We start from the raw sequence: 14,523 nt of genomic DNA on the forward strand, positions 1-14,523 counted from the left end.
AGGTTTATTGAGCTATATAATTCACACATCATACAGTTTACCCATTTCAAGTGTACAATTCAGTGGTTTTTGGCATATTACATTATTAATTTTTAAAAATTGTGGCAAAATATATGTAACAAAATTTGCCATGTTAATCATTTTAAGTGTTCAATTCAGTGGCATTAATTACATTCACCATGTTGCATAACCATTACCACAGGCTATTTCCAAAACTTTTTCATCACCCCATACAGAAACTTTGCAGTCATTAAGCAATAATTCTCCATTTCCTACCAGCCCCTGGTAATCTGTAATCTACTTTCTCTCTCAAGGAATTTGCCTATTCTTGATATTTCATGTAAGTGGAATCATACAATATTTTCTTTTTGTGTCTGGCTTATTTCACTTAGCATAAAGTTTTCAAGGTTCATCCAAGTTGTAGCATGTATCAGAATTCAATTCTTTTTATGACTGAGTAATATTCCACTCTATGTATATACTACATTGTGTTTATTAATCTGTTGATGGACACTTGGGTTGTGAATAATGCTACTATGAATGTTGGTGTACAAGTATCTGTTTGAGTCTCTGCTTTCAACTCTTTTGGGTATATATCTAGGAGTAGAATTGCTTGGTGCTGATTTGGTAATTCTATCTTGAAGTCTACTTTGTCTGATATGAGTATGGCAACACCTGCTTTCTTTTGTTTGCCATTAACTTGGAGTATTGTCTTCCATCCTTTCACTCTGAGCCTGTGCTTGTCTTTAGTGCTAAGATGTGTTTCCTGAAGGCAGCATATTGTTGGGTCTTGCTTTTTAATCCATCCTGCCACTCTGTATCTTTTGATTGGAGAGTTCAATCCATTTACATTTAGGGTAATTATTGATATATGAGGGCTTTTTTTTTTTTTTAATTTTTTATTGCAGTAACATTGGTTTATAACATTGTAAAAATTTCAGGTGTACATCATTGTACTTCTATTTCTGCATAGATTACATCATGTTCACTATGAGGGCTTAATGTTGCTGTTTTGTCACTTATTTTCTGGTTCTTTTACATTTCCTTTGTTTCTTGTCCCATTTGTTTTGGACTGCCAATTCAGTTTGGTTGTTCTGTCTTAGGATTCTTCTAGTTTTCTCTTTGTTTATCATATGTGGTTTTGCTTTGATTATTTGTTTAGTGGTTACCTTTAGGTTTGGGCAAAAAATCTTGTGTATGAGATAGTCCATTATCTGATGGCCTCCTATTTCCTTATACTAAGTCAATTCAGTCACTTTCCTCTTCCCCTTCTAAGTTGTTCTTGTTATACCTTATTCTATCTTGTGTTGTGGCTGTGTGTTTACAGTGATGAGGTTAAATTTATTTTTGTGAATTTCTTCCTTTGATCTTTGAGTTTAGTATTTAAGTGGTTGCTAACTTATTCCGGTAAAGATCTACTTTTTCTCTGATTTTGTCTACCTACTTTTCTCCTTCCTCCAAGCTTTGTGTTCCCTTTCTCTTCTTTTTTTCAGGTCTGAGGGCCTTCTTGAGTATTTCTTGTAGTGGGGGTCTCGTGGCCATGAACTCCCTTAGCTTTTGTTTATCTGGGAGAGTTACTATTTCTCCATCATATTTGAAGGATATTTTTGCTGGATAGAGTATTCTTGGCTGAAAGTTTTTGTCTTTCAGTATTTTGAATATATCATTCCAGTCTCTTCTAGCCTGAAAAGTTTCTGTTGAGAAATCCGCTGAGAGCCTGATGGGAGTTCCTTTGTACGTTATTTTTTGTTTTTGTCTAGCTGCCCTTAATGTTGTTTCTTTGTCGTTGACCCTGGCTAGCCTTACCACTAGGTGTCGTGGTGAAGGCCTTTGTCTGTTAATATATATAGGTGTCCTGTTGGCTTCGCTTACTGGTATTTCCTGCTCCTTCCCCAGATTTGGGAAATTTTCAGCTATTATTTCTTTGAATAGGCTCTCTGTTCCTCTTTCCCTCTCCTCTCCCTCAGGAATACCTATAATTCTTATGTTACATTTTCTAATAGAGTCAGATATTTCTCCGAGTCTTTCTTCATTTCTTTTTAGTCTTAGTTCTCTCTCTTCTTCCATCTGGAGTATATCTGTATTCCTATCCTCTAAAGTACTAATTCTTTCCTCCATATTGTCAGCTCTGTTCTTTAAAGATTCCAGATTCTCCTTTATCTCCTCCATTGTGTTCTTCATCTCCATCAGCACTGATTGGTTTTTCTTTATGATTTCAATCTCTTTTGTGAAGAAACTCCTAATCTCATTTAATTGTCTGTGTTGTCTCGTATTTCGTTGAGTGTTTTTATGATAGCTATTTTGAAATCTCTGTCATTTAGTTTATGGATTTCTGTGTCTTCGGGGTTGATTTCTGGGTGCTTGTCATTTTGTTTCTGGTCTGGTGATTTGATATATTTTTGCATTGTGGTTCCTGTGTTGGTTTTGTTTTTCCTCATCCTGGAAGTCTCTGGTTGCAATTTCCACCTGCCGCCACTGTCTGTTGGTAAAGGGCTGTGTAGTCTAAGCCCCCTGTGCTCTGCCCGGGTTTTTCTGCTGCAATCCGCAGTTTTGTTTTGTGTCCCCCCCCCCCCCCCCCCGGCTGCGATCCACGGGTCCAGTCGTTTCATCAGGTCTGCCGCGGATCGCTTGGTCTGGTCTGGTCGGTTGAGCTGCAGACTCCGGGTTGCGGGGAGGGGGGAGCTCTCTCTTTTGCCCTCTGGGTCCCTGACGTGGGAGGCTTCTCGTTTGCCCCTCTTTATCCGCTCTCTGGGGTGCTCAGATGTTGATGGTAGCCCTGTGGCTCCTCTGAGTCCTCTGTGCGGGAGTTTCCCACTGGCTGAGAGAGTCCGAAGAGCCACGGTTTCCCCGCCGAGGGCAGCCCCTCCCCCCTCCCTGGGAGCCGTGCAGACAGGATCGCTGATCTGATGGGGAGGGAGCGGTGTTCTCCTTACCTCTCCCCACTTCCTCCAGGGGCCCAGCACGTTCCGCTCTCAGATGTGTGGCAGTGTGGATCCATCCGCTCTAGGTTTTCACTGTCTGGGATTCCGTTGTTGGTCTGTGACTGTTGCTTTTGTTGTATCTTGTCGGGGGAAGAATTCACGGGAAAGCTCACTCTGCCATGATGCTGACGTCACCCTGATTTGGTAATTCTATGTTTAACTTTTTGAGGAACCACCAAACTATTTTCTGTAGTGGCTGCACTCTTTTACATTTCTGCCAGCGATGTACAAGGGTTCCAGTTTCTCCACATCCTCGCCAATACTTGTTATTTTCCATTTTTCTTATTATAGCCGTCCTAGTAGGTATGAAGTAGTATGTTCACTTTTAAAACAGTTAAACTCTGAGGCAATTGCAAACTAAGCATTTTACTTTGTAACACAGCTATAGTCTGTAACACAGCTATAGTCTGCTACAGCAATTTTGCCCTTATTTGGTAACTTTTTCTTTAATAATAAGGATAATTTGGGGCCATTTGTTTAATCCCTAGCAAATAAAGAAATAATTACTCAGTGATTTCTACCACAAGTTGCTATGTCTTTTAGGGGTATAACAATAAGTGGAAATTAGCTCTTACTCCCTAAATGGTAGGGTGTAGAACATGTATGTAAACCCCACAAGAGAAGCAGCACGATAAACCTCCCTAAAAGATGCACAGAGTGTTGGAGTTGCTCATAACATGAAGAGCCTCAGCTGGTTCAGGCAGAAAGAGAACAGCAGTGTTTGAGACAGGGCTTGAAGCTGAGTGGGATTTCAATAGTGTGAAAGTGGAGTGGTAATTCAAGGGGTTACAGAAGAGGTATCTGACCCAGATCTATGGGCAGGATGGTTCATAGAGGGTTTCTAGGAAATATTTAATTGAAAAAATTAGGCTTAGAGATACATAATCTTTTTTGTTTGTTTCTTTTGCTGAGGAAGATTGCCCTGAGCTAACATCTGTTGCCATTCTTCCTCTTTTTGCTTGAGGAAGATTGTCACTGAGCTAACATCTGTGCCAGTCTTCCTCTATTTTGTATGTGGGACACCGCCACAGCATGGCTCGATGAGCGGTGTTTAGGTCTGCATCTGGGATCCGAGCCCGTGAATGCCACGCCACCGAAGCAGAGTGTGTGAACTTAACCACTATGCCACCAGGCCAGCCTTGAGATCCATAAGTTTTTTAAAAACTCAAAACAAGAATTAAAAAAACCCTGCCTCATTTGTTTGTATTTTCCTAGCTTTTAAAAAAGTTAAAATAATTTTGGTATGACAGGGATCTTATATTAATTAAATGATTTCTTGAAGTGGTATTCTGTAAGCTTTAATGGAAACATGTTTGGACTATTTTGTTTAAAGTACCATGGTTCTTTACTTCCCATAGTGTACGGTTTCTTTGTGTCGCACACCACCACAGTGTACACTGAGATATTCTTGAAGAGACATTGAGGCGGCAGATTTTCTTTTGGAGTTGCTTGACACATCTTGACAATTCAGATATTTTTAAATTAATTTAAATTTTTATTAGTGTAACAAGTTTATGTAATTCTCATTTGATTCTTAGGAAAACTCTGAGAGACAGGGCAACAAATATTCTTGTTTTATGGGAAGGAAACCAGATTTTGAGTAATGCTCAGCCAGCTAGAAAGTAGTGGCATCAGTAGATACCAAAACTAGTGCCCTTTCTGTAATACACCTAGAACTAAATATTTAGGTTAATGCAATTCTCATAAGTAGAAGAGATAGCAAGTAGTTAAGTTGCTTAGGTTTTTTTTAATTACAATATTTTATATTAAAACTTTGTCCCTGATTTCCTAAGGAATATGAGTCATCAGGAGATATTACTCTGAAACATAGCAGGGAAATGATAAGCTTTTTGAGATGTTGCTTCTAATAATTTGCCTGTCATCTTGCTGGGGCGCAAGGAAGAGTCACCTTTGTCACGTGGAGGTTATAGATTTAGTCTTGAGCCTTGTGCGCTGATACGTATGTAGTCTTCTCCCTCTGGGTGGCTTTCTGGGTCTGTGTAGATATAGACTGTTGAGAAATGGGTGCTGTTCCTACTGTTATTTTGCTTCTCTGCTCTGTGGGGCTGTGAATTACATTTTAAATAATTAAACTATGAAGCCCATGAATACATAACATCAGCCACTCAATGTAATACAAAATTGAAAAAGGAAATAAAGCAAATTAGAACAAATGTTTATTTATTACATGCCCATAAACTTGGGGGGAAAGGGGAAGAGACAGACAAGTGGACCTGTAATTACATTGCACTGTGACTGGGTCTGGTGAGTAAGGAAGGTTTATTAGATTTCCATAATACGCTTCCATTTTCTAGGATCTAATCGTATGTCCTCTCCTTGTGGAATTTCTTAAACATAGAAGTAGTAATTTATCTGTATCTTTAATTTTCCAAAGAAAACTTGGTTTTGAAAAGGGAATAGAAATAATTCTATACTTATGATAGTCTGCAGTACTAGAAGAAAAGATTTCAGGGTTTAGCAGTATATGTATTTGTCAGTGCTCTCTTTCTCCCTGACCCTTTATACTTCGATCCCCGATCATAAGGCGTTTGCTTTCACCACTATATCAGAACAACTTGGGGCTGTCTGGGTATTTTTATCTTTTGCCCTGACAGCTCTTCATTCCTTAACAGGCTTCCTTATCCCTTGGCATCTGTGGAAGGGTCCCTGGTTTTTCTCATTCCTCTCCTAATCATTCCTTGTTGTTGTGAGTACCTCTTAAATGTTGGTGTCTTAACAGCCTTCGGTACTTGACTCTCTTTCTCCTTTGTGTGTTCTCCATGGACAGCTTCACTTATGTGGGAGTTGCAGCTACCATTTATGTGCCACTGCTCTCTAAGTCCGTGTCTCCAGCCCATTGCTCTCTTGTGCTCCAAACCAAATCTTCGCTCCCTGCTGTGGCAGGCCTAGAGTGGGTATTCAGTAAACATTTGTGGGATGTATGAATGTTTAGGACTTAACTCAGCATCTCCTTTCCCCCTAAACCAACCTGTCCTGTCTATTCTCTGTCTTCTTGAAACAACTTCCCAGTATCCAAGCTTGACTTGAAAGTCTTTGACTCGTTCTCCTTTTCCTCACTCCACGTTTACTCCAGTTACCCGTTCCTCTCTGGGTTTGGGAAGAGCACTGAGTCGGGTGCACTGCCCCATCCTCCAAACCAGCTCTCATTGCACTCCCATCAGGCCTCTAATTGAGACCTAATCACAACGCAGTGTCATCACAGGTTCACTTTTCTGTCTCCTCCCCTGTCCCCCCAAGTTTGTAGGCATGTAATATTTGTTCTAATTTGCTTTGTTATTATTTCCTTCCTCACATTTGTATTGAATTGAGTAGCTGATGTTACGTACTGATGCACTTCATAGTTTATGCATCTTAAAAACATATACTAATAGAGTATTTTTGAACCCTACTTATGAAAATAGATCCCAAGATTTGAGTGATGAATCAGTATGGACAGACAGTTACCAGAAGTGTTTTGTAAATCCTTTAGGATTAGACCATACACAAAAAGTTAAATAGTGGGGCCGGCCCTGTGGCTTAGCGGTTAAGTGTGCGCGCTCTGCTACTGGCGGCCCGGGTTTGGATCCCAGGCGCGCACCGACGCACCGCTTCTCCGGCCATGCTGAGGCTGCCTCCCACAGACAGCAACTAGAAGGATGTGCAACTATGACATACAACTATCTACTGGGGCTTTGGGGGGAAAAAAAGGAGGAGGTTTGGCAGTAGATGTTAGCTCAGAGCCCGTCTTCCCAGCAAAATGAGGAGGATTAGCATGGATGTTAGCTCAGGGCTGATCTTCCTCACAAGAAAAAAAAAAAGTTAAATAGTATTCAGAGTGGATAGCAGAAGTTCTTTAAGGTCAAATAGTACTTGGTACATTAAATGATAAAATGATACCATTTGATTATAGTAGGGTCAGTGGTGTATATGTAGCCAATGTAGAAACAGATAAGGTATTATTCTCTTTGAATTGTCTAAGGTAGTAAATTACTGTGTTAAAGTCAGAATATTTCTTGTTATGTTTGAACCATTCTCTTGTAATGCTATAATATCTTAACTAATTAGGTACAGTGGAAAACATAGCTTTTTGCATTTGGTTAAGAGGGTGTTCTTTAAATCGGTTTTGGCATAGGCATAATTGTCTCCTCTTCACTGGAGATAAAAAGGAAAAATGTGTGTTAAGAAAATATTTAAATATAATATTATGTGCCAGTGTTGTGGCTGTTGTGGATCTTCTAGTCCTTTTATCTCTGAGTGATGTTGAGGTTGGTTGAAGAGCTGCTGAAATGAATGTGTAGATGACCACTCACCTTCTCCCCCCTTTCTGTTCCTCCGTAGGTACATGGACTCTATCGCACAACAGGTGCTAGTTTTGAGAAGGCCCAGCAAGAGTTTGCGACAGGGGTGATGTCCAACAAAACCGTGCAGACCGCAGCTGCCAATGCAGCTTCCACTGCAGCCACCAGTGCAGCTCAGAGTGCTTTCAAGGGTAACCAGATCTAGAGCATCCTGAAACAACACGCCGTTACCTTTTGACTGTACTTTTTTCTCCAGTTACTGTATTCTATAAATATTTTTATGTTCAAAACACACAGTACACACAGCATGTATATTTCCTATTCACTTGTGCATGGGCTAAAAACAGAAAAACTTCCTTGTCTTATTATTTATCTAACAGTTTCTTAATATTTCAGTGCCCTTTGCAGAAAAAAATATTACATGCTAAATAAATATTCTCCATATTTTTTGGGGGATGAATGTTCAGCGAATTATTTCAGTGGTGACACACTGATATTAAGACAGTGCTTATGATTCAAAATGCACTTAGTGCTAGCGGCAGTCATTCCTTCAAGAATCTTAGGCTTAAGGATTACACATCAGAGCAGTCGAGCGATACTTCCTTCCTTTTTCTCTATTTATATTGAAAGAAATAGGCCATCAGAGACTTAGGGGTTTTTTAATTGCTTGCTTTTCAGCAGTTTCAGTCACAGTGAAGAGCCTGTGTGCATTTCATAGTAGATAATGTAAATTTTATCTTTTTCTTTTGTTTTTTTAGAGTAGTTGATATTTTGATATCAATCTCTGATCTTGCATGGGCACTAATTTCTTAAAAGAATTAGTATTTTGGGTTCTGCACTGCTTATGGTTGTAGGATTGGGGATGTTTATAGAATCATAGACACGATTTTCTGTAATAGTTTCTATTAAATAAAAATTTATTGGGGTGCAGTGTGAGAATATAATATGCAGTGCATTATCCAAAAGAAAAGGTAGATAATCAGTGGAATAGAATGTAATGTAATACCTTTTTTTTTAATTTTCAGGATTCACATCATAGTAAAATATTACTGTATGGAAACTTTGGTATATTCATGTGGCTACTCTTTTTAATTGAACTGAGATTGTGTTTGGCAGCTCTTTTTAGGGGAGTGTGTGTATAATTTTTAACAGGGGTATTAAAGTCTAGCCTAACTCCTTGTCCAAAAAGAATATACAGTATTTAAGAGATTTTTCTTTTAGCTTCTCATCTCTACTGGCATTAAAAATAAAAAGACCCTGGCATTTCACATATATTTGAATCCCTGATGTACCTCAGTCTTTCAATTTTTGAGACAGACTGCATACATTAAAATTTTTCAGCAATAAAAAATAAGACATTTAACTTGTACCAAGCAAAAAAATACAAATACAGTTGAATGCATTAATTATGAATATAATCACATTAAAATTGTTACTGTGCAGCACAAGAGTTCATTCTTATAGTATATTTGGTTTGAAACTTTGAATAATTTTTAATACTGATTAAATGACTCAAAGACATTTTGTAAAGTCATGATACTGTGTTTTGAAAGTCATTAGCTAACTTAAGATTGCGGAATAACAGATGGTAATTTATTCAACTTGATCTTAAGTAAGGATAATCTGTTGGAGTATATTATTTGAGACTGCAAATGATTTTTTTTTTGTTTTAAAAATCAGATGGCCATAAATGGTTAAATCACTTTCATTCTTCTCCCCAAATCTGGAGTTAAAATGAGTTTCATGCTGGAGTGGGATGGTGAGTTCTCACTATTTATGAAAGAAGCGTTGCGTGATAGTAGGTAATGCGGATCCAACCAGATAGTGTTTACATTCGATTTATTTGGGACTTTACTGAAGTAATATACTTGGAAGATATTTCTTTTATTCTGACGAAAATAGGATTCAGAGTATGAATTTAAAGCTGTTTTTATGAATATTTCTGAACAGTGATAATCTTCACCTACTTTCTCAACCAAATAAGCCAGTTCCAATTTTTCAGTCTATAATCTTATTGAAAATTGTTTCATCAGTGTGCTGTATTGGATGTGGATTTTACAGACATTCAAAACATTAACCACAAAATACAAGAGCACTTATGTCCATCATTAATTTATATCTCAAGTCCATTTTTGTTTTTCTTTAAACTACAAATGAAAGAAATATCATAGAGAATTTTGAAAAATACTGAGATACTTGCCTTCAAAAATAGGAATGCTTCTCTCTATTCTGTAGAAATTCCCAGAGGCAGCATTGTTAAATAGCAAACACTAATTACAACCTTTTTTTACAGAACCTTTTTTGTGTGTGGTTGGGGAAAATGTTGTTTTAAAATCCAGTTATTTGGGTTAATACAAGCTTATGAGAGAAAATTGTAATTTAAAAACAATAAATGTGCATTAAAATGTTGGCATTCCTTACAGTTTGATAAGGTATAACAGTTTTAAATTCTTGTATTCTCTATTCTCTTAACAATAATTAGTAAATAGTCACATTTTCACTCAGCAAAAGATTGGCATTTGTTAGTGTTTTATATTTAATACTAACATTACTCAGTATCACAGTCATGAAATGGTTTTCACATTGTAAGCATCCACATCATTTTTCAGTTTGCGATATTAAGTTGTGGCTATTTTATTTCAAACTAAAGTTCGAACACTGGAAAATCATTGCTCAGTGATTTGTAATTTGGGACTTGGTTTATTTATCTAGGGATGTATGTATATTTTTGTCAGTGAGTAATATTGTGCTGCCATCATGGTGACTGTCATGGTTCTAAATAAATGCCCTCCATCTGTCCCGCTAATGTTGCATGTTTTCAGTGGTTTGGAAATTTTGTATATTTATTGTATTAACACAGAGTGTCATAAAATAAAATGCTGTTTAATGGATGTTTGTTTGTATAATTTTAAACACTATATTAGCACTTCAGAGGCAGAAATTATGCTGAGGGTTTAATGTATATAGAAATCCCAGATTTGATTTTTAAAAAATATATATAATTCTATCATGTGCTAAACAAATAATATAAAAGAGTTAAAAACTCTCAGCAACATAAAATGACAGATTTTTCTATTGCATTAGACCTTTGTAGGTAGTGAAACATGAGATTCACTCATATTAAATATTTTGACCACTTTAAGGTCAAAATACACAGACTAGGAGTTAGTGAGATTTGAAATGGAAAACCTTTTGTGGCTCAAATTTGTCCTTGTGGGTTAAAATGGATGCCTATGTACTAGTGTTGTGCTGGTTTGATTGAGCTTGTGTTCTGTTTCCTAACCTCCCTGCCTGTTGCTGTTTTGTATACTGATGAAGGTACCTATTTGTGTATTGTTGGATTTTTCACTTGGTTATCTGAAGAGGAGGTAAAAATATTGTCTAAAATAATGTTCAGCGATGAATCTTATTTTGAGAAATGCGTGTTAAAAGAGGAACAGCATTTTCAGTTTTCTAAGTGTTATCTTAAAGTGAGTTTGGCTTTTCATTGGATGTATCTCCTATAAATCATGTTGAGATAATGTGTGGTTTGCATTTTAGAGGGAATTTTTGTTAAGTTTATTAGTTTCTGTAAATTGTTTGTAGTAGCATAATGCTTTTACAGTTTTTGTTATGTCGTTTTCTGGAAACATGACATTAGCATTTAATTTTATATCTATTGGTAAAATCTATGTTTAGACTGGTTATATACAGAATTTGTTACATTTTTGCATATACTTTCCCCTATAGAATTACCATGGCTGTCATACACCATTTCACTGTATCTCCTTCCATTTTTTCCGTTAGGAAAATGTTTAGAGGACTTTCTTGATTCCATGTGATTAAGACCTTTAGAGGTGAAATAAAAGTGGTTAATGTAAAAATAATTGAGGGTCATTAAAAATAAAAAACACCTTACTTTGACATATTTTCAAGTATCATAGTATAAATTTATTTAGAGTAGAATAATATGTCTTAAAACATTAGATGGGGCCGGCCTGGTGGCGTACCAGTTAAGTTCACACGCTCCGCTTCGGTGGCCCAGGGTTTGCCGGTTCGGATCCTGGGCACGGACCTATACACCGCTCATCAAGCCACGCTGTGGCGGTGTCCCACATTCAGCAACTAGAAGGACAACTATGACATACAACTATCTACTGGGCTTTTGGGGAGAAAAAAGGAAAAAAAGGAGGAAGATTGGCAACAGATGTTAGCTCAGGGCCAATCTTCTTAAAAAAAAAATTGTTTAAATATTTGTTTATTAAACTAAAAAGCATCTGGTTAAATAATATGGAAAGTGAAGTATTTTCACCAGAATTTTAGGGTACATTTTACAAAACAGCACTTTTTGTATTGAAAGCTTGTTTTAAGGCTTTATCACAGTGTATAGAGAGCTAGAAAGAAATCTATAGTCATGTATCGCTTAATGACGGAGATCTGTTCTGAGAAATGTGTTGTTAGGTGATTTCGTCATTGTGCGAACATCACAGAGTGTATTTACACAAACCTAGATGGTATAGCCTAACACACCTAGCTCCTAGGATACAAACCTTTACAGCATGTTACTGTACTGAATACTGTAGGCAGTTATAACACAATGGGAAGTATTTGTGTATCTAAACATAGAAAAGGTACAGTAAAAATGTGGTATAAAAGATAAAAAATGGTCACCTGTGTAGGGCACTGACCGTGAATGGAGCTTGCAGGATTGGAAGCTGCTCTGAGTGAGTCAGTGAGTGCTGAGGGAATGTGAGGGCCTGGGACATTACACTACTGTAGACTCTATAAACACTGGACACTTAGGCTACAATCAATTTATAAAAATTTTTCTTCAATAATAAATTAACCTTAGCTTTAATTTTTGTACTTTATAAACTTTAATTTTTTTAAACTTTTTGACTCTTGTAATAAAACAGCTTAAAACACAAACATTGTACAGCTGTACAAAATTGTTTTTATAGCCTTACTCTAAGCTTTTTTTTCAATTTTTTTTTTGCTTTTTAAACATTTTTTTGTTAAAAACTAAGACACACACTTTAGCCTGGGCCTACACAGGGTCAAGATCATGAATATCACTGTCTTCCACCTCCATATCTTGTCCCACTGGAAGGTCTTGAGGGGCAATAACACGCATGGAGCTGTCATCTCCTGTGATAACAGCGCCTCTTCTGGAACAGCTCCTGAAGGACCTGCCTGAGGCCCATCTTGAAGATGTGTCCTCTTTTCAGAAACATCCATGGTGGTTTGCTTCTTTTTTTCATCATAGATTTGCTTGGAAGCAAGATAACGTACCATCAACATTCCTCTCTATTAATGGAAACCTTTCAGGTTGGGGTCCATGTTTTCAAATTTTTAAAGGAGCTTGTTGAGGTCTGCAAAAGCTTCTGCTAAATTCTTCACGGGGAATTTTCTTGGGGGTTCTTTTTCTTCTGCAGTTTCCTTTTCTCTTCCTCTTCTTCAGCTATGCATTCCTGTTCTAGCTCTAACAACTCCTTATTAGGCAATTCCTCAGGAACCACCTCTGGGAGCTCCTCAATGTCATCCTCATCCACACCCAGGTTAAAGTTGTCTGCCATCTCAACCACAGCCTTGTTGATTTTTGCAACCTCCTCATCCTTGGCAAATCCTTTGAAGTCATGGACGAACGTTTTGAGTGTTGTCTTCCAGATGCCATTCATACACCCTTTGGCAACATCACCCCAAGCCCAAGCAAGGTTCTTGTTGTAGCCATAGGCGGTGTAATCCTTCCAGAATTGCATCAATATCTTCCTCAGTTGTAGCAATAGACTGAGCAAAGGTCCTTCTTGGGTAGTAGACCTCAAAAGCTGCTATAACTCCTTGATCCATTGATTGGATCAAAGAGGTGGTGTTTGGAAGGAGAAACACTGTTTTGATATTGGGATGAAGATCACCAATAAAAGGAAGATGTCTGGGAGCATTATCAACAATAATCAAAATCTTGAAAGGTGTGTTATTCTCCAAACAGTACCTCTCCACCACTCTGGCATAGCAATTCAGAGAGGCATCCTGGAAGAGGAGCTGGGTCATCCATGACTTCTCATTGCTCCTGTAGTACACTGGCAGCGCATGCTTACTGATGTGCCTGAAGGCCCTGGGGTTCTCTCTGTGCCAGATCACAAAGGGTTTCCATTTGTAGCCTGTAACTTTGCCCCCAAGCAGGACTGTTAATCCTGTCCTTAAAAGCCTTGAAACCTGGTATTGGCTTGACTTCCTTATGGATGAAAGTCCTTTTAGGCATCCGTTTCCAGAATAGGGAGGTTTCATCCATATTGAATATTTGCTCTGGCAAGTAATTTTCCTCCACAATCAGCTTATCTGGAGTTTCCAAAATTCTTCAGCTGCCTTCACATCAGCACTCGCAGACTCACCACTCACTTTCACTTTATGTAATAAAGAATGATTCTTGAATCGTTTAAACTACCCAGAGCTAGCAGTAAATTCAACATTATAGTTGGGTCTAGCCTTTTCTTTAAACATCACAGGCAAACTTTTTGCTTTGGCCATGATCTTCGTGGTGCTGAGAGGGATACACTTTTGTGTCTGGTCTTCAATCCAGGTTATTAGAAGTTTCTGCATGTCTGATATAGGCCGTTCTCGAATTTTTGTTAATCTTGTTGACTTCAACAATGCAGACCCTTTAACAGCTTCCCTCATTTTGTTCTTGTTCTTTAAGATCATAGCTGTGGTGGAATGGGACATGCCTGACCGGCGAGTGATAATAACTGTCGCTGATTTCCCACCTTCATTGTCCTTAATCACTTTTAATTTTGTTTCCAGGTCACTCACTCCACGTGGCCTCTTACTGGCAACATTAGCAGTAGATTTTGTACGCTTAGGGGCCTTGATGAACAAAACAACATGAGATTTAGCACAAGAGGAAATGACGCAATCAAGAGATGAGGTCAACACGAGATGCATGAGGCTGCTGCCGCCATAACACGGCATGCTGTTTTACAGTAAACTTTTTATATAAGTAGAAAAAGTACACTAACAATAGAAAGTATAGTACAGTAAATACATAAACCAGTAACAGTTGTTTGTTATTATCAAATATTACATACTATATATAATTGTATGTGATATACTTTTATACAACTGGCAGCACAGTAGGTTTCTTTACACCAGCATCACCATGAACATGTGAGTAATATGTTGTGCTATGACGTTACAATGGCTACGATGTTGCTAGGCGACAGGAGTTTTTCAGTTCCCTTATTATCATATGGGACCACCGTTGTATGTGT

At 37.8% G+C, this 14,523-nt stretch overlaps 1 protein-coding gene across 1 annotated transcript in view; it reads left to right on the plus strand.

Annotated features, from left to right (window-relative positions):
* Window positions 1-11,182, plus strand: part of SCAMP1 (secretory carrier membrane protein 1) — a 104,304-nt gene extending 93,122 nt beyond the window's left edge. Inside the window, exon 9 of the mRNA XM_058567454.1 lies at window positions 7,320-11,182. Coding sequence (XP_058423437.1) covers window positions 7,320-7,484 — 165 coding nt within the window. The 3' untranslated portion in view covers window positions 7,485-11,182. The remainder of the gene's footprint in view (window positions 1-7,319) is intronic.
* The last annotated feature ends 3,341 nt before the right edge of the window (window positions 11,183-14,523 follow it).

Source organism: Diceros bicornis, chromosome 1 (assembly GCF_020826845.1).
Source record: "Diceros bicornis minor isolate mBicDic1 chromosome 1, mDicBic1.mat.cur, whole genome shotgun sequence".
Classification (NCBI taxonomy): Eukaryota; Metazoa; Chordata; class Mammalia; order Perissodactyla; family Rhinocerotidae; genus Diceros; species Diceros bicornis.